The sequence below is a fragment of the Mus caroli genome, unplaced genomic scaffold (genome assembly GCF_978045245.1).
Source record: "Mus caroli unplaced genomic scaffold, Mus_caroli_1 scaffold_16, whole genome shotgun sequence".
In the NCBI taxonomy this organism is placed as follows: domain Eukaryota; kingdom Metazoa; phylum Chordata; class Mammalia; order Rodentia; family Muridae; genus Mus; species Mus caroli.
In genome coordinates, this window is record NW_028227271.1 from 31,451,744 (window position 1) to 31,478,239 (window position 26,496).

Sequence of the window (26,496 nt, forward strand, 5' to 3'; positions counted from 1 at the left end):
AATTGTGGCGCCTCTACTTGGAGCTGATGAATTAAAAATGATGCTTATGAAGAATGCTATTGGCAATAGACTAGTGTTAGCATTTTTTAATAGTTGCTTATGTGAAGTTTTCTCTCAGCCATGGAAAAAGTATTTAGGAATAGGATTTGGGAACCATAAGGAAACGTTCCCAGGTCTGAGCAGAAAGATGGTGCATAGACATTCCTCAGTTTTGACCTCTCTTCTGTTTGCTCTTGTTTCTTTCTATTTTGTGAATTTTTATTCCTATAGCCAGTAACTTTTAAAGTGGAAAAGTCTAAAAAGCAAAAAGGACACTACAAATAATCGGAAGTGTACGAGATAATCAGGACTGGGTGGGTGGGGATAGTTTTACCTCCTTTCTTGCTTGGGTTTTGATGTCTCCATCCCTACATGGTTAGATGACTTACCTAGGTTATATAGCTGAGACATGGAAGAAGTCCATTAGGGCTAGGATCATCCATCTCTAACTGCTATCATGCAGCAATTATGGTTATCATGTGTCCCCTGGCAATGCCTGCCTCTACCCTTTGCTCGTGGTATCTCACGATGCTGGTTGATGGGAATTAGCTGTGACAGATGCACAAGTGTCCACCCCAGCAACTGTCATCCTTGCTTTTTTTTGGAAGCATATCAAGGACAATGTTCCACTTGAGCATGGTTTTCTTTTTGTGAAGCTTCAACCAAGAAGCTCAAATAGGTAGATGCTTACCTCTGGGGACCTTTCTGCCACACCCTGGGAATCCATCCAACTCCTTGCCTTACCACAGCCCACAAAGAGACACTGCATCATAAACCAGCATATAGCAAGGCTGTAAACTTAAGTCTTCATCAGGGGGCTGGAAATCCAGTGCTCCCATGGCTCTTTGGAGAGAGACACACAAGCAAAACAGAGGTCAGTGCAAATAATACAGGCTAGCTTCTAGAATGGACTTTTGTAGAGAGATCATCAGAGATGATATTGTAAAGTGTGGAGGTTTCCCTGTGTCAAGGTCAGAGCTTTGCTTATCTCTGATCACCCACAAGTCTTTCTACACTATAACTGACCTGAAGCCATCTGAGCCTAACGCTATTAGCTGAGGGAGGGAATGTACCTCTTCCCACTGAACCATCCCAACCCAAGTCCTGGTGGCTTCCAACTATTACTGATTTTCTTATCCTATCACAGACTTCTCAAATATCAGCCAGCTTTCTATCCTTATTTTTTCTTATGAGTCTTTGATTTGTGTCCCTCCACATTTTCTTGCAGAGATTTTTGGGTGGTGGAGAATACAGGAAAGTGTGGCAGAAAAGGAAGGTTTTATGTGGGTGCAACAAGAAGACCAATAGGAGAACCTGGATTTCCTGACCCAGGGGAACAATGTGGACACCTCATTTGCACTGTGGGTGTGGCTGACAATGGGGGCTAAATTAGGATCAAGGCCCAGATCAGTCTGACATGGGAGCTTAGGAAGCTATCATGCTAAGCCCAAGATCATGGACACTACCACATCCATGTAGAGGAGAATACTGGCTACCTGGAAAGGGCCCCCTGTTTTCCCCAGGAGAGGAGTTATTGTGTGTAAAAAGGTTTTAACTTAGTTCCTGGTACCGCATGCTATCAGTAAACACTGGTCATTACTAGTTTTATTTTTTATCTCTTCCAACATTCCATTAGTTGATGATACCTTCTGAGAGAAAAAAATCCACCAGGTAACATATTTTGCCAGTAAAAAAAAAAAAAAAAGACACTTTAGTGACTTTTTCTCGAGGTTCTTGGACACATCCCAGGAGGGAACCTGGGCAGGTGTCGGGACCTGTGCTTCCATTCATGCTCTGCAGTGACAGATCACCCGCCAGAGGGCACCCTTGCACCTCTGGTGGCAGGCTGAGAGAGACCACAGGCCAAGGCTTCCACCATTCTGCCACCCTGTGGACTCTTTGCGGACAGCATTTCCTCCGCTGCTTGTAGAAAGTAAGCTTGTGTGGAGGAGAGCCCCCATCCCCCTTCCTTAAAAGCACAGTGAGAGGCTGTGAGTCCCAAGCCTGTGTGGAGGAGGATAGGGAACGCCAGCTTTTCTTCAAAGCATGGAGATGCTGTGGATCCAAGCCTGAGATACTTGGGGGCTGAAATGTGTCCCACCCCAGGCATCTTCATGCTTGGCATGGACTCACATCACAGTCTGGGCATTGACAGGTGCCTCAGCAGCACAACATTGCCCTGTGAGACAGGGTTTTGTGGCCCCTTTACAGATGGGAGACATCTCAGCCCTTCACTTTGCCCACTTTCGATGAGAAATTCATGCTTTGCACACTTCTGTGTTAAAAAGTGTATTTGGGGTCCCTTTGTTCCCTTAAGATATAAAGTTAAAAGAAGCCTATTTCTCCCCCCTCCCCCCCGGAATCAGGAAAAGCACACATGAAGGGGTTTCCCTCTGCAGAACACAGAGGGCCCTGTGAATAAGCAATGGCTTAGCATATAATGCCACAAACATTGATACCTTCTTCAAGAGGGAAGACTAAATGCAGGAAAGCATACTATAAAACGCTAGATAACATAAAGAGATTGCTTCACTTCATGTCCTTTTTACAGAAAAGGGAAGAAAGGTTTAGAGAATTAATTTAGGAAGTTACAGGAGGATAGATGGGAGGCTAGCTGCATCATGGGCTGAAGTAGGAACCATCTTGGAAGCACAAGGGGCCAAGGTTAGGTCCCTTCCCTAGCATATCTCTTCTCAAAGCCACCCTGAGTCATTCTTTATTGGGATTTGTGCCTGTTTTAATCCCTATTGTCAGAACTCCCCTTCTGCCATTTATAAATATTTTACTCCTCTCCAGCAGCAAATTCCCCCAACACAACCTTCTCTATGCACTGCACCCTTAGCTGGCACCAGGCCCTGGGCAGTCACAGTAAACGTGGCAAGCATAAAAATGAGGCTGGGGAATGGAGGATACTTGTTCTCCCTAAGGGGTCAATCAGCTTCAAGCTGAATTGGCCTGCTGTAGGGACAATTTTGACCCCTGGGCAAGACTGCATTGTAGTGTGAACTCAAAGATGGCTTTTGAAAGCCTGGAGTGGTAGCACATGCTTGTTATCCAAGCACTTGGGAGGCTGAGACAGGAGGATTTCTGTAAATTCAAGGGGGAGGTTATGTAGTGAGTTCCAGGTCATACTGTACTAGAGAGTGAGGGCTTGTCTGAATTAAAAAACAAACAAACAAACAAACAAAAAGCTTCTGTTGGAGGATTTGGGGAGCACTCTTTGAACTATCCTTGAAGAACATGAGTGACAGATAAGGGGACCCAGCACTCAGCTTTTGAGTCATATGATGCTGTTTATTTCCTGCATTAAGTATATCCCAGGTAGAACTGTTAAGTGCTTATTGAGTCCACCCCATCTGGCTTTGGTGTCTGCTCTGCAGGTGAGCTTCGTGCAGGGGGGAGAGGAAATAACAGCTGTGCGTTTTATATTTCTCAACACATGATTCATTTTTTTTCCCCGAAGTCCTAAATTTCCCTCTGCTGTCTTCTTTGGGGAAGAGCTCCCTCCTCCAGTAGGTATGCTGTGCTGATCTGATGGTGTTGCACTCTCCAGCTTTGAAAAGCCGAACATGCAGATTGTTTCCTTAGGACAGGGGATTCTGGGGTAACCATTTTCCCCCTGACTCTTTATTGACATGGCTCCAATTGCTTCTCTGCCTTCATTGTTTATGGTTAGATATCAATAGTCTAAGAGGTGTTGGCCTTGCAGAATCAGTTGTGCCATTTTTTTTTCCTGTCTGCCTTTCAGCAGGTCTCTCTTTAGCTTTCTTTTGAACATCACGGGTGTGTGGTTTTCTTTATATTTGTCTTACTTAAGTTTGCAGAGATAACTGACTCTGTCAATCTTTTTTTCTGGGCAATATTCATTTCAGAACTTGGACTAGAATGAACTGGTACTGAGGTCCTTGAGGGCTGTGTGTTCTCTCTCTATCAAGGTTACTCCTGATACAAGGTTAAATCCTATTAGCAGATCAACTTTCTACCTTAGAGACACTGCCTAGGTGTGGGGATACATCCCTGAACAAAGTGACCAACAGAAAAGTTCCTCCTGCTCTGCCATGACTTCTTTCAATTTTGACTCTGCTTTTAGCCTCATTCTTGGCAGACAAAAATACCAGGCTCCAGCTCTGAAGATGTCATATTAGTTCACCTGCTCAGTCACTTACTGGCTTTCTTGTTTGTGGGCTTGGAGTCATTACTCCATCTGCTTAGGGTCATTATACCATTTTAGACAGAGATGGCACATGAGGAGCCAGCCTCCTGCCAGCCCACAGCATCCGTTCTTTCAGTCTTCCCTCTTTATGTGGATCTGTGGTAGGGATAGTCTATTTTCTCTCTTGGGTTTTTGCACTTAGGAGTAAGTATGCTGTATTACTCTAAGAACACTGACGTGCCTCAGCCTATCAGATATCAAACTAGTAAGAGGGATTCTTCTCATATGAGTCTTCTTTGCCTCTTAGGTGGCAGTTAAGGCTGAGAAGCACCCCAAAATGCTTCAGCCTATTTTTTTGTACTTGAGGTTTGGAGCCTTTTCAGATTTGGGGATTTTTGTATCTATATAATGTGATCTTTTAGGGAAGTGACTCCAGCGTCAAGGCATGCTCCATTTGCATTTCACACATATCTAATAAATAGCTTAAGGAGATTTTTAGATCAAACATAGTTTCATTGTCTGGAAATTTCTTTTTTGCGGCACCATGTTGACACTAATAATGTCTTGAGAGCGGATGTCTACAGTTCCAGCACTTGGAGATGGAGGTAGGGGAATCAGGCGTCCCGGGCCAGCCTCATCTAAATGAGCTTGAGGTTAACTTGAACTACATGAGACTCTGACACAAAACAAAACAAAACGTTGTGGGTTTTGTAGCACTTTTGAGTTTACATTTTGAGATTAGAGGTACTTAATCTGTACACTGAACCCCTTTGTAGCGACATTTTCCTGAATCCCTCCTGCCCCGGCACTCATGTGACTCTTGAAATGTTTCTTTTTATTTTATTTATTTATTTATTTATTTATTTTTTTCATCTTTTATGCTCTAATCTCTGGTCTGTTCGAAATGTCTGATGTTTCTGTATTTGAACCCCACAGAACCTTTCCTAACTCTTGTTCCCATTCTTTTTCTCCTCCTTTCCATAGGATATGGACATGCTGCACCTGGAACCGATGCTGGCAAGGCCTTCTGTATGTTCTACGCTGTGCTGGGTATCCCCCTGACGCTGGTTATGTTCCAGAGCCTGGGCGAGCGCATGAACACCTTCGTGCGCTACCTGCTGAAACGTATCAAGAAGTGCTGTGGCATGCGCAACACTGAAGTTTCTATGGAGAACATGGTGACCGTCGGCTTCTTTTCCTGCATGGGCACCCTGTGCCTTGGGGCGGCTGCCTTTTCCCAGTGCGAAGATTGGAGCTTCTTCCATGCCTACTACTACTGCTTCATAACATTGACTACTATAGGGTTCGGCGATTTTGTGGCCCTGCAGGCCAAGGGTGCGCTGCAGAGGAAGCCATTCTATGTGGCCTTCAGCTTCATGTATATCCTGGTGGGCCTGACCGTCATCGGTGCCTTCCTCAATCTCGTGGTCCTGCGATTCCTGACCATGAATACCGACGAGGAGCTACTGGAGGGAGAAGTTGCGGAGATTCTTGCTGGAAATCCAAGACGAGTGTCTGTCCGTGCGCCTCAGAGACGCAAGAGGCACCACGCCATGTACTTCCTCAGGAAATACGGCAGAACCCTGTGCTATCTCTGCTTCCCTGGTACCAACTGGGGTAAAGATGATGACGATGATGATGATGATGATGTCATCGATAACGTTGTTGTTACTGCTCCTATTTCTGCTCCTGCGCCTGCGCCTGCTCCTGCTCCTGCTCCTGCGCCTGTTCCTGCTGCTGTGGCTGCTGGTGCCACTATCAGGAGTGTCCGGGCTACCGTCCACACCGTTTCCTGCAGGGTTGAAGAGATCCCTCCAGACGTGCTGAGGAACACCTACTTCCGGTCCGTTTTCGGCGCCATTCCTCCTGGAATGCACACCTGCGGGGACCATAGGCTGCACCTCCGTCGCAAGTCCATCTAAGTGTGGGAGGGAAGTACTTGGAAGAATCATTTGTCATGCAGATGTAAGTTTCATTGTCCCAACTCCTCTTTCCCTCCTTATTTATTATTATTCTCTTTTTTTGTGCTTACGGTCATCATCATTCCTTTCTCTCTTCCCTCCTTTCCTGGTTTCATTTCTTTCCGGCCTTTCCAGCCAGGCAGAGCTGTCCAAAGGGAAAATAGAGGCCCATCCTCTCTGAAGCTCGCACCTGAGCATGAAGCATGGATTCCTTCCTTTCTCCCCACCAGAGTTATGCCTTACATTTCTCCCCACCCTGCCTCCTCTCTCTGGGGTGGCTTTCCTAGGACAGGTGTGAGAACAGGAGCACCAAGACAGAGCTGGGAGGATGGCCAACTGAAGCTTTTGACTGACTACCCGTAGTGATGTCTCCGACCTAACTCCTCTCTTCTTCCCCCAAGGACTGGGTGGCTGTGTGTACGCGTGTGTAATATGAGCGTGTGCGCTTCTGTGTGCAGGTGTGTTGTGCGACAAGGTGGAAAGGATCAGGCATTCACTTCCCTTCTCACGCATACAATTTCATACGCAGTCTCCTAGAGGCTGCTTCCAAACTAGCTAAACCCTGCAAGGTTGGATTTATCAACCTTGCCAAATTGAGCACATCCCACAAAGCACTTTTAACCCAAGATGAATCAGATGGCCATAGCGTCTAAATCTCATTCACTTCTCTTCAGGGTGTAGGCGGGCAAGACTACAGGTTTATCCTGCCAGTTTAAATGAAATCTTTAAGAATCATGCACTTTGTGGAACTGGTATGCATCATTGACACAAGAAAGCAGAGATCACAGAGGAGTAGTCGTAAAGCCACTAGTGTCAACTTATGGAAGACCTATTGAATTTTCAGCATTTCTAGTTCCAGCAGTTTTCCCTGCAGCTGGAGTTGTCAAGGTAAACAGGGAAATAGTTGGGACCCAAGAGTATCTATTTTATTATTTCCCTCTTCCTAAGAATGACTCTGACGGGGAGAGCTCTGTGAAGTCTCTACCTGCGTGGAGTAGAGTCCCAGTTTTGGAATGCTTGGATGAGAATGGGTATCAGAATGGTGATGTGGTTTTTCTTTTCCTAATAAGAAAGCGACAGGGCATTCCTTGTTTAAATATATATAGAGAGGTATATATTTCAGGAATGAGGGTCTCTAAATGCATTTGATCTGTACATAGGGAGAAGTTCATGTTGGTCTCAGGAAAGTTTTAGAGGCTGTATCTTGGCCTGCTGGGAACTTGTCAAGCTCAGGGGATGCTTTGTCTAGGTAGTCGAGATATTCCTCCCTGCTCTCAATAAGGATGACCCTGGAGGGGACAGTTTAGGCTAGAGAATATGGCACATCGTATGCAGGCCCTCTCAATCGCAGGAGTCCAGGGCAGCTTGGCCTCCATAGTCACTGAGGGACTCTAATTTCTCTCATCGCCATCCCTGCCATCTCTAAAAGTCACCCCATTCACTCATCCTCCCACTCCTTCTTCGCACACTGGAAGTTCCTGGCTTTTGGATGGAAATGGGCTTTGGCTACACTACGCACGCACAAGGAGCGCACTTACTGGTCTTCAAGATTTCTTAAAGGACACAGCATCCAAATGCCACCAGTCCCAAGCATGTGTGCCATTGGGCTGAAACCAGGAGCATCCAGGACTCCTCTGGAAAGTCAATGCATGCACTTAATGCTACACCCCTTGTTGAAATATTCCCTTCGTCTAGGACACGGGACCTTCAAAAGGAGTCTGTGAACCTTAGACTCTCTTGGCCAAAGTTGACATATTCCAACTTCGAGGTCTTTCTCAGTTCACTTGTTTGAGATGTTGTTGTATGGAATGCCCTGCACAGGGCTCTCAAGTCTGTCCAGAGAATAGAAGCAATCACTCTTCTTGAATGTTTTTTTGCTCTGCAAAGAGATTGTTGGCTCTTTTGGGTCACAAACGTGACACTCCTATGCCTATATGCAGAGTACTTTATACCTCGGAAGAGGTGTCCTGGAACACATGTAGGAGTTCCCCTGAGACTGTTGTAAGATTTTCCCTCAAACGGTGGGTAGGTATGTGTGATCACCTCTGATCTGTACATGGTGTTGAGGCACTGAGAGAACCAAGGATCCACTCTCAGTCCCTACCCAGAAGGGTCCAGAAGGTGGACTTCCCAACACCAAGGTGTCCTGACTCAGTCCTACGGTGGAGGACAGATCCTGCTCGGTGTCTTCACAGGGCCAAGCATTAGGCCCAGGAGTCAAGTCAGAGGGACATAGGCTCAGCATATCTTTAGAGCTAGCTTCCCATTCATGCATCTGTGTGAAGTGGTCACACAGTGACCATTGTGTGGGAAGGATCAAATGACAGGTACATCTCTTCTTCCCAGAGGAATATAGACAACACCTTCTATATTCTCACAGAAGTGCCCCCCCTCCTTCTGCAAGGGCTGTAGAGTGAATTCTCTTTCCTCCTTACATGATAGCTACTGATGGAAGTAATGTAGCAACTTGTACTTGGTTATCATCCTGTAGCCCTCCCACATCTTTGGCTAATTATTGCCAGTTCAGCTTTGGAGGGAAGGGCACCAAATTGTCTCTTCCAAGCTCAACATAAGAGCACCAAGGGAAGGAATGAGTCTTGGCTTATCTCCCTATAAGTGGATCTTCTCCAATGGTCGATTTGTTCCTTAGTGTAGTACCTGGTGATATTGTTCTCCGGGCACATCCACTGATGTGCTCTCTTGGGGTGAGAGCAGGGAGGAGTCAAATTCTGAAGGACTCTCCTTTTTACCAGATGGGAGTGGGCTATTTCTATGGAGAGTCCACCAGTAGAGTTGAAGGGGCTCCAAGCAGGGGGAGTGCCACTGGCTCCTTCATTTTTAGAGGAGGGGACTGAGATTTAGGGAAGTCAACATATCTGAGGTCATGTGTAAAGAATATAGGTCTTCACACTTCCTTTTGCTGTTGTCCTAGCTGCTTTGTTGATGTTTTGCACAGCATTCCAAAGATTCCCTATTACTGGACTTTATTGTGTCTCTGGCCAAGACCCCTCTCCCTCTGTTGTGCACTTGGCAGCTTCTTTCAGCCAAGTGATTGTTGTACCCTTCCCTTCAGTTAACCAAACCCCTTCAACAGACCTCATGCCAGGTTGTTTGCAGAAGGGATTCTGTCTCAGGAACTGGAGGCTGGCTTGCTGTCCAGTTCCTGGAAGTTAATTTGCCTTGTATATATATATATACTTAATAAGATATCTGACTCACTTGAACTCTTCACTAAGTGATCTCCATCTTTATTTCATCAAGGACAGTAAGAAGTAGGCAATGATATGGAGTAACCCAGAGCTCTGGGCTTGCTGATTTCTAGTGTTCATCCCATTTGGATCCTTAAAGGTACCCATCCCAGGAAGAAGGTGCTGTCTCACCCACCTGCCTGTTAGACTTTGAACATCAAGAGAACTTCTCTCTCTGGGTTTTGAGATTCTCTATAAGCCCCCAAACTGGAACCAGATCTATTCCTCCTGGTTGCCCCATTCAGTCTTGAGGCCAAGGAAATAGCCTCTAATACCTGAGCCCATGATGGGTGATTGACTGACAGAGGTTCTGGCTTCAGTATGGCCATAGTGAGATGGGCACACCTGTATGTTCTCTGTGTACCTGATGAAGGAGACATCTGGAGAGTAGATAAGCTGAGACAGGGAATTTTTATCATCCAGATATGAAAACTGTACAGATCTTGAATTCCAGTGCCAATCTATGTCAGCTGGAATGTAGAGCGATAAGGGCTCCTCAGAGATCTTCCTTGTCTGTGTGCTTTGAGAGAAAGAAAGTTCAGAAAATGATTACCCATCATGGAGGCTCTCAGCTTTACCTCAATATATTCTTTCTAAAATAATGAGCCTAATTCAGAGACTCATTGAGAGTGTCTACAGAGCTATGAGATCTGAGATGCCTGCTTGAATGTGTTCACTCTACCAGCTCCTAGCTTGTCAGCATCTGTGAGTTGTGACTTAGTTCTGAAAATGGTAGCTGCATTTCTTCAAGAGTCAAGGTCTTATCAGGACCAGAAGGCATCCTAGATGAGGAAGAGTGGTAGGGCAGGGACTGGTTCTTCTGCCTTACCTTACTGGGCTCTTGGAAGTCATTTCACTCCTTGAGCCTCTGTAGTTTTTCTTTAATCTGATGGTACAGTTATGGTGTGGATTTTGCACAAGATGAGCTTGACCTACAAGGACCTTTGGTTTGGATGATCTGGTCACACATGAAGATTGATCTACCAAAAAAAAAAAAAAACTTAGTTAAAATTGTGGTAGGAGATAGAGAGCTGGTGAAGAGACACAAGTGTTGACACAGAGCATTGGACCATGGAACCATCCTGGGTTCCCTAAAGTGCTAGGCTTAGATTGACTTTCTGTGGTCCCATCTTGACCACATGTTGGTAGAGGTTGCTGCTTCAGGAAAATGAAAGTATATGATCACTATTCCCCTGACACCAACTTTGAAAAAAAAAATGTCTGAAGGTGACAGAAAAGTTGATAAACTAGCACTATGGGATTAACTAGACCTCTCACCCAGAGCCCCAACCTCAGTACACCCCCTCAACACTGAGATGGTTGGAAGATAAGGTATCACGGTGTCTACAGCTTTTAGGTGGTTCAGCCAAAGAAAACATTGTATATCTCCCATGAAAAGTGCATTCTCTTACATAGTAATGGTAATTATTGTTACACCTAAGAAACTTAGCATAAGAATATCTAATATAATAATATAATCTGTATAAAGAATTCCCCAAGTGTCCCTAAAATGTCCTACTGAACTTGTTTGTGAATCTAAGATGCCATCCAAGATCACACCCCACACCTGCTTGTCTTGTTGTTCCCTGACCCCCCTAATTGAGGGCATCTCCCTCACTGTGTTTGTGTCTCTTGATAATTGATATTTTTGAGGACCCCAGGCCCGTAGTCTTGTAGAATGCCTATGATCTGCTGTCGTCTGCTTGTTCCCTCGGCTTGAGGAACTGTCGACAAGAAAATGATGTAGTTGATGTTGTTTAGCCCTGATTTATGCATTTGATGTTTGTCTCTCTGGGGACCTCTGTGGTTACTGCTTTGTTGTGAATAAATAAGTCATATTAAATGTTGTTTTCCTCTGTTAGGGGACCTAACTGCATCTTCAAGAGAGGCGTCCATGGATGCTGGGTCTCACTGTGAAGCCCAAGCAGGCTTCGGATTTCTGACCTCTCCCGGGGACCTCTTCCACGAGGGGCGAGTGTCAGCACCCTTTCCCCTAATCACCTGTGGGAATGGCCCAGCTATACCTAGACAGAAGGCACAGAGACATGCTCCTTGTAGGGTCCCTTGCCTGCAAACCTGTTGGGCCATCTTGGCACCTAGCAGCAACCTCATGAGTGGCGATGACCACCACACAATCTCCTCATTCACTACAGTAGAAGACATGCCTCACTGTCATGTCACTGGCCTGCCCTGCCCATCAAGAGGCTATCATTTGTTTTCTCTACCTTCAAGATGTTTGCTCTGGCATATTCTAGAGCACATTCTTTTCCCCGACAACCCATGACCCATACCTGCTATGGCTATGTAACCCTTGCTTGCCCTCCTAGAGGGTATCCCTGTTGCTCAGCAACATGGAGGCAGAGATGAAATGCCTTAGTTCTTCCCTCTTTAATCCCCTATGGGATCCTTCTCTGTGTTCCTGTGTGTTTGCTTCTCATGGGTGAACACACTGAGAAGCAAATGCCCGATGGGTCAGCCTTATGTGCAGAAAGTTAAGAAGTGCCCACAGAGGGGAGGGAAGCCCCAGGATAAAGCAGGTCCAAGCATGAGTTATTTGGCTGAAGTAGACATGGGGTATTCCAATGCAAACCCTTGGAAACAATGGAAATCCTGGTTTGCATTGCATTGCTTGCTATTCAATTGCACGTGCCTTGGGAGTTGAACGAGCCTTTACCAATAGGTCCATGAGCTATCTACACAGCAAGGCACTTCAGCGTCAGAGGGTTGGGAACATCTTCAGACTATAGAAGCATGCTGGGATATTTCTCCCTGTAGTAGGTGGGGTCTGGTGATGGGAACATCACAAGGGAATCAGGTGGGGTAGTGTCGTTTTCTTGAGGGTGGTAGGGTGGCTGGGGGGGGGGGTCATGCGCAATGACACAAGACCCTGGACCTCTGGAGCCCTGGGAGAGACAAGAACATCTGCTTCTTGGTCCCTCTCCCATCCCCAGAGCAGCTGGGTGTGCCGAAAGCTGCTTGGGGCCAGTATTTTATACATCTGGGACCAACCTCCGTCCTTGACAGGTGGGTGGTGGATTTACCCCTCCATTTCCACGTCTGTTTTCACACTGCACACGGTGCTTGTGAGAACTACATGTGAGTGTTTACCGAGCAACTCCTGGAAATGTATGTCCACTTGGCCCAACAAGAGGCCTCCCTTCACATCAACCATCTGTTGCTTTGTGGGGGACCAAAGTAACTGTAACTCCTGAGCCATTCTGGTGCAGCGCTGTACAGATGAAACACCAAGCAAGTCTTGCTGTACGCGTGAGCTCCGCCGCCGCTGCTGGCGGGGGTGGGGAGTGGGGTGGGGTGGTGGTGGTGGTGGTGGTGGTGGTGGTGTGGGTGGTGGGTAGGAGGGCAGCCAGAGCACTTCCGTTCAGCAGGTGGCTGACAAGGTTTCGAAAAGCTGCAAGACTGGATCTCCAAGCCAGGTGTCTGTGGATCCCAGAGGCCTGGTACTGAAGTGTGTGGGTGGGGTGGGATGGGAGCCTCAAACACAGAAAGTGATACAAGGGCATGCCTTAGGGAGAGGAGGGAGGGCTTGGGAGGAGCGGAGGAAATCACACGGGTGGGGATCACACTGGGGAGGAGGCTTTGCATGGATCCCCAATGAAGGGGAGCAACTTCCAAGAATGTACCTGGTGGAGGTGCCAGCTCCTTTCCCTAAATTAATATCAAGACTAAGGTGGGAACCATGCGCTGTTTAAGCCTGTAATTGTCATTATTAACCTTGTAGACATTTATCTTCAGGCACCATCTTGGTACCAGTGGATCCCAGAGGACACACCCAGGACCAACGGTAGTGAGTTCTCTGGCATGGCCAGCAGACCCATATACAGGGCAGAAAGTGGCTTCTGCCTGCATGGGACAAAGGGCTTCTGCTGGACCCCCTCCAATACCACTGTGTGACCCTGACAGGTGACCCTTCCTGAGAGGTAGACCTGAGAATGACTTAGAGCACAGAAATGCTCAATTCTGTCATCCCAGCCAAGGATGGTTCTGGAAGGATTGGGGTAGAGCTCTATGCTACAGATGCTGTTGTAACTGACCTTCTAGGACATGGGGCTGAGAATCTGACTTCCAAGGATACCTTGGTTTTGTCTGAAATTGTGTGGGGACACAAAGGTGGATAGTGGGAGGAGTGGGCTTGATCTTCCCCTCACCCTACCTTCAACATGGAGACAACTAATATGTTGAAGAGCTCTGCCAGAGGGGGTTAGCCTACGGTCTGGAGGGATGTGGGAGGAGAGGAATGGCCCTGAGTGAACTCGGTTCATTTGGCTTTGTAGCTTCTTTGGAGGCTCCAATCCAGTTCTGGGGAGACTTGGTATCAAGAGAGCAAGCATGATTTGCGGTGTGGGGTGGGGTAAGAGAGGGTCTTGTAAACTTCAGGGAGAGCTTTGGGTCTGCAAACAGTGTTGGTTTGCCTTTTGCAGCTTGCTAGGGAGTAGGGAGAGGGGTCTTTGGGCATCTTTCTAAGAGCCAGCCCTTCCTTCCCTTTCTTCCTTATATACAGTTGGGTCACAGGGCCTTGGCAAGTCATTTCTCATTTCCTCTATAGAAGATGGAATGGCCAGGCCAGAAGCAGGTATCTCTTAGATACACACTGGTACAGAAGAGATGAAACCCATGTCACCCCACTCTAGACTCTTTGCTGACATTTTGGTGGTAGAAGTCAGAGGAGAGACAAGGTCAAGTCATTTCAAGATGGGCTAGGTTCCTAAGAATAGGCCAACTACCCTTTCCTAGGGGCTTATCCTTTCTTAGGTTGAGCTGTATTGTGAATTTCTTATTGAAAATCTTGCCTTTACCCAGTTATCATCCATCCAGTGGGCTCCCCACCCCCACAAACAATGACATAGATGTGAGTGGGACAGTCACCACAGTAACCAAAGCCCTTCTCCTAAAGGGTCCTTAACTGTATTTCACCAAGAAAGCATGACAGAGTTCCAAATGTGAGCTGCCGTTCTGGGGACAGTTTCTGTGCAGTACTGGCTGATATCCACCTACTGGTTCCACCTTTCCTCACAGATCAGGTGCAGCAACTGTACCTAGCTATCTTGAGAGGCACTCCACGGGGAGCGCCCTCTCTGGTCCCATGAGGCTGTGAGCTCATCGGACCGAATGCTGTCTAAGATGTGTGAGCAGTTGCTGAAGGTTTAAGGAGCAGAGATAGGAACTAGAGCATGCCTTGACAATTGTTTTCATTGCTTCAAGCTGGAACTTTAGAAGTTGGGTAGAAAAATAAAAATCAAACGAAACAGGAAAAATGCAGTGAGCGGGAAGCCAGTGAGGCAGAACCCACAATTAACAAGATTTCTCTATAATTTGATGGCTCCTCAGAGAAGAACACATCCCAGAAAAGGGCTAATTATACATTTGTTTCTTCAGGCCACAAATAGCATTTTGACAGCTGGTTTTGGGTTGGGAAGGCCCTTGTGAGGTCATCTCAGCCCATCTTCTGCCTTATCAGAAACCTCCACCAACCAAATGAACACTGCAGTGAGGGGCAGACACTGTGAATCCCGCTGGGCAGAATTTGCATATGAAGTCAGATCAGACCCACAGGGAGAAATCTGGGGTATTTTGTTATTTTCTCATACACTGATAGAAAGGTTTACAAGTACACAGAGAAGAGAAGGAACAAGGGATGTCAAAGATGAAGAACCCAAGTTTTACCACACAGTTGATAAGTGGTGAAGGTGGCTTTTTAGCCTATCCCAACAGGTCAAGAAATGGTAGACCATTCCCCCTCATAGCTGTACAGTCTTAACCTCAGCCCAGTGTGTATCTGTGTACCTCATGACAACAAAACCAGCCGAAAAGCAAAAATCAAAATGCCTGTCCTATGTGATCCCTGGCATAGACATGAAGCTTGAATTAGTGTCAAATACATCTCTGTTAAAATAACTGGCATGTATTCACAGGGCTCATTGAAGGGTCTGGTGTGTGTGGGGGGACAAGGGAGTGTGGGCCTTCATGTAACTGTGTGTGTGTGTGTGTTTAAGGGAGAAAATGACATACAGAGAGAAAGGGAGAGACAGAAAGAGAGAGAGAAAGAAAGAGATATATATAGAGAGAAACACACACACACACACAGAGAGAGAGAGAGAGAGAGAGAGAGAAAGAGAGAGAGAGAGAGAGAGAGAGAGAGAACATATATATACATAGTCACTTGGTATCTTTGGATCTATGTGCTTTGTTTCTTTTATTGTTTTGGGGAATCACATTATTGGTTTTTTTTTTGTGTGTGTGTGTGGTATGGTACAGTGTAGTACCTAAGTTTGGTTCTAAAAATGAAGCTGCCAAAGGCTGGCTAGAATGCCCTCATGGAAAGGGTGATGAAGACGTGGAGAGTTCCACAGGAAATGGGGTTGAAGAACTCTCTAGCCAATGTCACGGTCCAGGAGGGTGCCATTGTGCATCCTGAGCCTTGGTGGGAATTGACCTTTTTGTCCTAGGGTTTGTGGGTACATTTGCATGACAGGTCCAACACAGAGAGCAACCTTTTGGCGGTACCCTGTACCAGAAGAGGCAACGCCAGCGATCCCTGCCCAATTCCAGAGTCATCTGCACTCCTGTGTGTGTCCTGTATTCATCCTCGCTGCCTGCTCTGCCTTCGGGAGAGAGCACCTTCACAAATGGCCTTAGAACACAACCATCAAGTGAATATCAGATGTATTTATTATGTAGCTTAACCTGAAAAAACTGAACAAACATACCTGTATCACCAATGTTTACACATCTTAGCTGTCTAGCTCATGTATAATATGTACCTCATGCAGGGACTACATCTTTTTTTTTTTTTAATTTTCTTTTTGTAACAAATTCAGTAAACAAGCTGTATATATTTTACATGTCTTTAGAGGAAAATCACCTGGTGTCATAGCATTGTAAACTATCGCACTTTTCTATTTTTTTTTTTTTAAATTAAAGTCTCTGGCATGTTCCCACTGTGTTCTGACTTTCTTTCCTTAAGCAGCTGACCAGGGCTGGGCACGTTGGTGGCAAGTCATGGATGCTTTCATTTCTCCTGTTGCACAGAGCGTGTAAAGATTCCTGTATTCATATTTTGGAGACCAAGCAGTCTTCTCTTCCTTCACACAATGGCAGCCACCTGAGCGGCCAAGTACCCAGATTCTTGGGCCTTGCACGTGTACCGGAGCTGTGGTGCCCGTGAACCCAGGCAGCTCACCCCTGTCTTCATTCCTTTCACCCATACCTTCCTAAGGACTCCACTTGACACTGTCAACTGCTGTTGTCATGTTTCCACCTAGGTTCCAATCAGCATTTTAAGCCCTTCACACAAGTGCATTCTCCCCTCATTCCCACTCATCAAAGGCAACTCCCTCTCCAGAGGCTCCCGTGGATGGATTTGAGGACTCTTAGCTTACCTCTCCCATTCCCAAGCTGACCCCTCCCATGGTGACAGAAGCAACAGAAATCCTTGCACCCTACCCTCTACCGCATTGTTTCTAGGCTAGCAGGCAATGCATCTTCTCAAGGCTATTAAGGTTTATATTTTCACCAGGGTTGTGATGGTCTGAGGTAAGCCAGAGAAGCACATGCAGCCAATGATATTCCCAGATATATGCACCACTCACATAGCAGGGGAGTGGTTCTGAAGAGGGAAGAGCAGTTTTCTATACTGTGGGATATAAGGGACTAAGGTGATAGGGTAGCTCTGGGATCCATAGCAGCATGCCACTGCATGAAAGTCACGTGACATCCTAGCTCCTGTTCTCCCTCTGTACCAATGGGCATTCCATCATCAGAAATATAAGGAAGGGGGGGTCATTTGATAGCAAGGTGGAGAGTTAAATACAACTACAAACATAATAACATCAAATAAAATATGAGGAGATGAATAAACAATACACTGGTTTGTAGATAGGAAGCTGAAGGGAAGCTGCAGAGGAGATGTCAGAGTGATTAGCCTCATGGCCATAGGCAGCCATGATGGGGCCTTGAAGGAAAGACTAGACCAATCTGCTCCCTTCAGTTTCTGGACAATTGGAAGTGATAATATAACATGACAGGGACAGGAGACATCCTTTAGTTTCTTTCTGTTAGGGGAAGGGGAGAACTCCCTGAGAGCCTCAAAGTTACAGCATATTGCCTTATCAGTCATGTCCTGGGAAAGAATACACACACACACACACACACACACACACACACACACACACACACACACACACACAAAACACACAGAGGACGGGGAGAATGCTAGATAAGCCAGTAAGCACATAGACACAAAGCTCATGCCAGGTTTTGGGGTAGGTGCTTTCCAAGTGATAATGTGGATCTCTGACTGTTTTCCATAAACTATCCCTCTAAGCTGTATATCTCAGCCCCAACTGCAGTGAAAGATGCCCATGTAACCAAAAGGCCACACATACATACCACCATGTTCCAGATCCCTTTCCACCATACTATAGGATTTCTTAGAGTCTGCTGTCCAGAAGAAACTGAGCTTTCTCAGCTCGAAGCTTCAGACATATTTGACAGATGGATCTATTTCACAAAGACCAATTTGCGTTGTTCAAACCCCAAATCCTCCAGGAAGGGGCAGGTAGCAGCACTTCCTGATCCCCTGGGTGGGGCTAGTCACATGACTCATTCTGCCCAATGAGTAGTGAGTGAAGTGACTTGGTTATGTCCTCGATGGAGTATCAAGTAGCATCAGCATGAAGTCTTCCAGAACTTTCCTTTGTTACACAAACAAGAAGGTTTTAAGATAGTGGCTGCTAAACCCACGTCCTGAAGCAAGGTGACCTTGACACTGAAGGACACACATACACAGCAAGAGAACATGCTATTTTCAAATCACTGTGCCTTTGAGGTCTTGGAGGGACACAAGTGACCCATGTTTGTTTCTGAGTATGTGGAATGCTCAGGAGATCAGTGCCTAGCTTGGGGCCAGTTTCCGCCATATCGGGATGAAGTAGGAATCTGGGCACAGATGTTACCCCACCATGAAGTCCTGGAACTGGTTGCTTAGCATGGTGGAGCACTGCCCTGGAGTGGCTACCATATTTTAGGCCTCTTCTCTAGAACAATCCTTCACATGTACATCCCTCTCCATTTTAAAATGGACCCTTACTTCCAAGTTCCTACATGCCCTCCCGACAGTGGAACAGGACAGCATTACCATGTCAAGGTTCTTAAGTTGGGTAGTAAGCACTTTGCCAACTGAGTCATCTTCCCAGACTCAGTTTCTTAAGAGACCTTTGTTCTTCAATTTATCAAGAGTTCAGCTATGAACATTCTGGGACTTGTTTTCGGGTTACAAAAACCTGACATCACACCATCACTGGGAGAAGACTCTATGGGGATCAATATTAATGTCACTCACTGGTTGTTCCCCAGAATCCAGCTAACATTGTGTAGGTTTCATTTCCTATAGCTACTCATTTTTACATCACAGCACCTTCAGCCCCCTGAGGTCTAGTTATGTAGCTGCCCATTCTGGATGTCCCTCCAGCTGGGCAGGATCTTGGGGACAGGAAGCAGGAAATGATATGTGATTTAGATGTGACCATCACTGAATGACCTAGTAGCCCAGAAGACAAGTCTACATATGGCCAATTCAGATTCACAGCTCTGAAGCCTCTTCAGATGGGGAACCATATCTATTGGTCTAATCTTCCACTTTAGATTCCTGTGATTAATCTTTGGGGCTCATTTCCAAACTCCTAGGGAGAATGTGACTAGACAGAGTTAGTTTATGTTTGTACATATGTGATTGGTTCCCAGGATGGCCCATAGCATAAGGAAATTCTGCATACGTATGATAGATTGTGCTTGGTAACTATGGTGTCTGTTGAGCAGATGACACCTGTGGAAGACAGACTTATTATTATTACTATTATTATTATTATTTTTTTTTTTTTGCAGAGACATAGCCTTGGGTCATAGGAACATTGCTTGGTGAATGTCTATCCTATTTCAAACCCTTGACACTACTATAGTCTTGCTTACCTATGCAAGATACAACAGGTCTGGATGCACACCACGACCCTTGATTTGCAGAGTAGACCAGTTATAAAATACCATATGGGAGTCATTAAGAGCAGAACTGAGTAAGTGAACCTGGCGCTGACCAAATGCTGAATTCCAAATAGTTCAGAATAGTAACAAGTACAAAGCAGATTAGGCTCCATGGGCATGCTTAGCACATGGCCTGTCCTTTCTACAAAAGTCTTTATATTGGCTTTATACTTATCAAGTATCCACCTAGGCTTATTCTATGTCATATATTAAAAATTAAATTTGAGAAATACTTATTAAAAGTCCATTATTTTCTGGACATGTAAAAGAATATAGAAGCCTGATTCCGCAGGAAGATTAGAATTCAGTGTGATTGCTACTGATGTGCACCTCCTGCCTGGGCTTAGTGAGGAGGGAAGGACGGAGGCTTCTTTCTTGCTCAGGAGAGCAGATATGTTCTTTGCTGTCATTGATTAACATGTTAAAGATAACCTCAGCATGTTCACTGCCATCACACTGAGGAGCGAAGACACAGCAACTTCCTGTGCAATTAATTTGACCAAAAGTGAGGCCAACTTTGAACCCTCCACTTCCGTTTGTCTGTCGTTTGTGGTTGCAGTCCTGTCTGTTGTCTCGTGACTAAAATTGCCCATAATTCTACTGTTAGAATAAAGTCCCCTCGGAGCTTTGCCCCATAATTTTCTGACACATTTATAAAGTACCCTCTCTCTGCACAGATAAAAGTGACAATTTAACCTAGTGTAAACCTGACTAAGGGGGAAATGTAGAAGCCAGACAATAAAGGAGACAAATCTGACTAAAACGTTTAAAACTTTGAGCAGAAATAAACAGTATACAGTTAAAAGATAAATATTGGTCAAAGGACAAACATGTCCTTAGGCCACAGATATAATGGGTAGGACACTTATAGGATACAAGCAGAAAGTAAGAGTTAGCATCTTCAGCTGGGCATGGTGGCGCACGCACGCCTTTAATCCCAGCACTTGGGAGGTAGAGGCAGGTGGATTTTTGAGTTTGAGGCCAGCCTGGTCTACAAAGTGAGTTCCAGGACAGCCAGGGCTACACAGAGAAACCCTGTCTCAGAAAAACCAAAAAAAAAAAAAAAAAAAAAAAAAAAAAAAAAAAAAAAAAGAAGCAAAAGCTTGCTGGATAGTAGTGGTGCATGCTTTTAGTTTCAGCCCTTGGAAGGCAGAAACAGGTAGATTTCTGTGATTTCCAGGGCAGTCTGGTCTACAGAGTAAATTCCAGGACAGCCAAGACTACACCGAGAAACCCTATCTTGAAAAACAAACAAACAAGCAAAATTTCAAGTTCCAAGTATCACTAAGTAAGCCATGTTGTGTTTGAGTATTTCTATTTTGTTTAGGAATAATGCAGACATCCCAATGAATATCCATTACTTTACTCAGTTTTGTTTAGTAACCTAAAAAGCTCAGAACTTACTGTCAAACCAACAAAGTACAACATAACGCCAAAAATGCAACTTCATAATTGTAATGGTTTTATTCAAATACAAATTTGAGCCTGGTGTGGGGGTGTAACCTGTAGTACCAACACTTGGGAACAAGATAATCAGGAGTTTGGGGTCATCTTTGGCTATAAATAAGTTTGGGAGCAGCATAGGCTATGTGAAGCCATCTAGGCTGCTCTACACTGATTTCTGTTTTTCATAGACATAGGAATGCCAATTCTTTGGTCAATAGACCTATATTTGTTTAAGAAGAACATATTCCAAGTAGAATAAAAATATATTTTAATTTTACCAAATACTGACAAATCAGAATATAAAGCTTATCCCTAATAAGATAAAAATAGCTTCAACGGGTAGCATTTACCTAAATGTGAGTCTATTTAAATTAACTTTTAAAATATTTTTAGTATTTTGAAATATAACTCAAAGAGTTACTGTTTTAACAGTAAAGTGTATAATTAGTGTTTTGTTTTATCCATATAGTGGTATAAAAAAGGCCACAATGTAACTTTGTAACATTTTGTCACCTCAAGGAAACTCTATAAATTCTAATTTACCCACAACTCTGAGCAGCCCCTAAACTCCTTTCTGACTCCACTGACCTTTCTCTTGCAGACATTTTATAGGAACAGACCTGTTTCTTATATATACACATCTGATTCTGTCCCTTTTAAGATTTATTTTATTTTTATTTCACGTGTATGAGTATTTTGCTTTCATGCATACCTAGACACCATATGCATGTAGTACCTTCAGAAGCCAGAGAAGGCTGTCTGATGCCCAGGAGCTGGAATTGCAGGTGGGTGTGAGCCACCATATGGGTGCCGGGAAACCAACCAAGCAAACCTTTGGAAGAGCAGCCAGTGCTCTTAACTGCTAAGCCATCTGTCTAGGTTCAAGATTCCTTTAAGGTTCATCTGTGCAGTAGAGCTGGCATTATAGCTTTCTTATTGTTTGACAGCATTCCCTTGCATATGTATTCGGCATCTCTATTCATTAGTGGACGAACACCTGGGCCATTTCCCCTTTGTAGCTATTATGAACACAGCCGATATGAACATCAGTGTAGAGTGTGCATACAAATGCTGTTCTATTTCTTTTTAGGCAACAGCCAGGAACACTGCTGGGTCATAAATTACACAGATTAAGATTTGAAGAATTGGGAACAAAACACCCATGGAAAGAGTTACAGAGATAAAGTTTGGAGCTGTGACGAAAGGATGGACCATCTAAAGACTGCCATATCCAGGGATCCATCCCATAATCAGCTTCCAAACGCAGACACCATTGCATACACTAGCAAGATTTTGCTGAAAGGACCCAGATATAGCTGTCTCTTGCGAGACAATGCCGGGGCCTAGCAAACACAGAAGTGGATGCTCACAGTCAGCTATTGGACGGATCACAGGGCCCCCAATGGAGGAGCTAGAGAAAGTACCCAAGGAGCTAAAGGGAACTGCAACCCTATAGGTGGAACAACATTATGAACTAACCAGTACCCCAGAGCTCTTGACTCTAGCTGCATATGTATCAAAAGATGGCCTAGTAGGTCATCACTGGAAAGAGAGGCCCATAGGACTTGCAAACTTTATATACCCCAGTACAGGGGAATGCCAGGGCCAAAATGTGGGAGCGGGTGGGTAGGGGAGGGGGGGAGTGTATTGGGGACTTTTTGGATAGCATTGGAAATGTAAATGAGGAAAATACCTAATAAAAATTAATTAAAAAATAAGACTTGAATTGGATACAATAAAATAAATAAGCTTAAAAAAAGATTTGAATAAGAGGCTAACTTCCCTTCTAATATGGCCCCCATGCCATTTCATACTCTCTCCTTATCATTGGTATCAGTTCCTGGTGGATGACCAGTCACCTCCTTGTGATGTTAATCTGCATGTCTCCGATGATAACTGATTTTCATCACCTCTCAGTGTGTTTATTGGTCATGTGGACAATGAAAATCAACAGCTGGAAGAAATGTAAAAGTCCATGGCCTATTCTCAATTGGCTTGTGTCTTCATTGCAGAGCTGTAAGAGCCTTCATAGACTTAGGTATGTGTTCTCTTATTGGACATGTGGTTTGCAGGTCTCTCCAAAGCATCCAGTTGTCTCTTTACTTTCTTTGAGTTGGCCTCTGCAGGGATACCTTTTGTACTGAGTACATTAAAAGTATTACATTTCAATTTTCTGGTTTTCCTGGAATATCTGAAGGCTAGCCTATTCATATGAGTGCTTCTCTATCTCTATAAGCCAATTAGAGGAGAACTCATTGACTTCAAGGGGCGCAGTAATCTAATTTATTAATCCCATCTGGACACAGAACTCTGCTTACTTATGTAATCAGAGCTAAGGGATATTCTGAATTACAGACATGGCTGTTGATAGGAAGAAAGCAAAGGCTTCGGTTGACAAGGTCAGCCATGATTCAAGGGCAAACAGAAAGATCCAGTGGTCTACACAGCAGAGCCTTGTTTACTGTCCTGGCTGGCACAGAATTACTCACAACATCCAAAGCAGACACACAGAAGTACTGTGGAGCTGAATTCTCTTGTCAGTCCATCTCTCTGCAGTGACCCCTACTGTTGACATCTCAGGCATAGGTGGCACTAGCAAGAAATAACTCAAAAGACTGAACTCAAATGCTGAACCCCAAATTAGTATGCATAGACATTAATGGTAGTTTTTATGGCTTTGTGTATACCCGTGTGAACTGATAAATGCCTGGGGTTCAAAGACCCTGCAGGTCTCAAGTCATGGTTTAGCTGGCTCTGCTGCACACATCTGCTAAGCATCACAGATCCTAAAAGACCAGAAAGAAAACCCTTGTAAATTTTCAAAAGGTAGTTCAAAACTCAATAATGCCTGTATGCTAACATGGGCCTAGTTTTATTGAGGTGTACTTGACAAACAAGAGCACACACATGAAAACCACATGGCTAAAAATAAATTACCACAATGATGCTAATTAATATACCCATCATCCTACACACTTCCTTTATCGTACTTAAAACCTGGCCACCTCTTAACAGACTCCAAGCATACAACACAGTGTTAATTAGGATCTCTATGGCGGGCTGGTAAGATGGCTCAGTGGGTAAGAGCACTGACTGCTTTACTGAAGGTCCTAAGTTCAAATCCCAGCAACCATATGGTGACTCACAACCACCCGTAATGAGATCTGACTCGTTGTCTTGTGTGCCTGAAGACAGCTACAGTGTACTTAATTATAATAATAAGTAAATCTTTGGGCTGGAGCAAGCAGGGCTGACTGGAGCAAGCAGAAGTCCTAAAAATTCAGTTCCCAACAACCATCTGTACAGCTACAGTGTTCTCAGATACATAAAATAAAATAAATAAATCTTCAAAAAAAATCAAGACTCTCTATGGCAAAGTTTAGCTCTCTGTAACTTATTTGGCTGTATAGCTGACCCCTCATCTCCCCATACCTACTGTTCTACTCTGCTTTGGTAAGTTAAAATACTTTCTTTACACCCCATGCATGCTTACGCTTCTAAGATTTTATGACACTACGTGCAGTGTTTTCTAAGTTCTTATCTGCACTGTTGCAAATGATAGGGTTTTAAGGATGAGTAACATTGGGGCTGGAGAGATGGCTCAGAGGTTAAGAGCATTGACTGTTCTTCTGAAGGTCCTGAGTTCAAATCCCAACAACCACATGGCGGCTCACAACCATCTGTAATGAGACCTGATGCCCTCTTCTGGGGTGTCTGAATACAGCTACAGTGTACTTATACATAATCAATCAATCAATCAATCAATCAATCAATCTTTGGGCCAGAGAGAGAGAGGAAAAAGAAAAAAAAAGGGATGAATAACATTCTTGTGTGTATACATATACATATAAATAATCATATTAAATAGGGTACTCCAATATATTATAATAAGGGAATATCATACTGCAATTATAAATACTACTCACTCTCTTGGTTAAATTTGTTACTAAGAATTTTGCTCTTTAGGGTGATATTGTAAGTGTTTAATTTCATCTGAATAGTTTGTTAACGAATTGAGATGTAACACCTGTTTGCATGTTGGTATTGGATTGTATTTTTAATTTATTGACTGCATTTAAAGCATGTAGTGTGTTTGATATAGTGAAATGATTTCTATAATCACATTAATATATCTAGTTCTTACAAAGCAACTTAAAACAAGACACCTGAGTCTCTTAGCACAAATCCATTGACCAATATACATGTTCACATCCAGTGAACATGAAACTTGATTTCTCTTATCATCTTGCCACACTTTAGAGTCACTTAGCAGGGAGCTACAACTGAACTGTATACATCAGGTTGGCCTGTGAGTGCTTCTGTGGAGAATTATCTTGGCTGGCTTAATTGATGAGAGAAGACTTACCGCAAATGTAGGTGGTAATTGCTGGTAGCAGCAGCCTAGATTTTAAAAAATTTGAAAGGTTGTGGAAGAACTGAAAGAGTATTTATAAAGGCAGGCAAACTTCTGAGTTCAAGGTTAGCCTGGGACAGAGCGAGTTTAAGTCCAGGCATGGTGGGAGTGGTGATTTCAGAGCCGGATCTCACCTAGTTAAGCTTAGTGTTTGTGCTTACAAAGGCAGGTAGATCTCGGAGTTCATTTGCTATGTTTAAAAGATATATACTTGTTATCTTTTCTATGAATCAAATGGCTGAGGTCATAACATGCTGATTTGTGGAGTAAGCAAAAGGCAACCTGGGATATATGAATAAATTGATATGCAAATAAAAGACCCGGCTTTGGTCTGTCAGAGAGAGCTACCTAGAGAGAGCTCTTTGGAGAGCTAGTATAGCTCTTTTAGAATTTTTCTGGTGAGTTTTCTGACTTTGGTTGGAAAACCCAAAAGCTCTCCTAGAGAGCTATTACAGCTTTTTTAGAATTTTTTTTTTCTAACAGGTTTTCTGACTTTGGTTAGAAAACTCAAGACTTATCTCAAATAGAGTTGTCTATGAGCAGAGCCAAGCACTATCTACAGAGCTAAGGAGCTATCTTGAGCAGACTACAGAGCTGTCAGCTTGCACCTAGCACTGACCTTGAGTCATTTCTTCAGCTGCTCCCAAACATCCCTTTCTCAGGTCCCCCCTCTCCAAGCCGAGGGTGGTTCTTAGCATCCTTCTTTTAATATATTTATGTCTACTCTACTCTCCAGCTGTAGACCCTTGGTGAGTCTCCCTAGGCTCAACAGAACACTTCCTTCCATAACACTGATCACAAACCCTAGTTCTGAGTCAGTTACCTGTCTAAGCCTTGCTCAGAACAACAGATTCCTGGACTGCTTGGAATATGAGTTTGGTCACTGTGGTGTGGGGAACTCTAAGGTTATCAAGATGGCTGCTGCTCTCTCTCTCTCTCTCTCTCTTTCTCTCCTTTTTCCCCCAGATCTACTGGATTCAGAAAATAGGATGTCTCTCTCTAGTAGATAGCCACTATTAGGAGTCTCTACTATCCTTAATGGATGTCAACTTTGTCTAAGATTCTATCCCTTTACTATTGCCTGCATTCTGTGCAGTAGATAATGATCTCCCTATAGTCAAGCTTCCTTCTTTCACTTCCTTGGTTACCTGAGGAAGGAAGGTAAAACTAAATTCTATTTGG

The 26,496-nt window shown here is 44.4% G+C and overlaps 1 protein-coding gene, 1 non-coding gene and 1 pseudogene across 2 annotated transcripts in view; all 3 read left to right on the forward strand.

Moving 5' to 3' along the window:
* Nucleotides 1-12,081, forward strand: part of Kcnk9 (potassium two pore domain channel subfamily K member 9) — a 42,819-nt gene extending 30,738 nt beyond the window's left edge. The window contains exon 4 of the mRNA XM_085831545.1: nt 5,177-12,081. Within this exon, the coding sequence (XP_085687671.1) occupies nt 5,177-6,114 (938 nt within the window). The 3' untranslated portion in view covers nt 6,115-12,081. The remainder of the gene's footprint in view (nt 1-5,176) is intronic.
* A 13,604-nt stretch (nt 12,082-25,685) lies between these two features.
* On the forward strand, nt 25,686-25,744 carry LOC115029433 (U7 small nuclear RNA). Its single transcript, XR_003835013.1, has one exon. It is a non-coding gene; the product is annotated as a U7 small nuclear RNA (small nuclear RNA).
* A 14-nt stretch (nt 25,745-25,758) lies between these two features.
* LOC115029442 (U7 small nuclear RNA) lies at nt 25,759-25,825 on the forward strand (annotated as a pseudogene).
* The last annotated feature ends 671 nt before the right edge of the window (nt 25,826-26,496 follow it).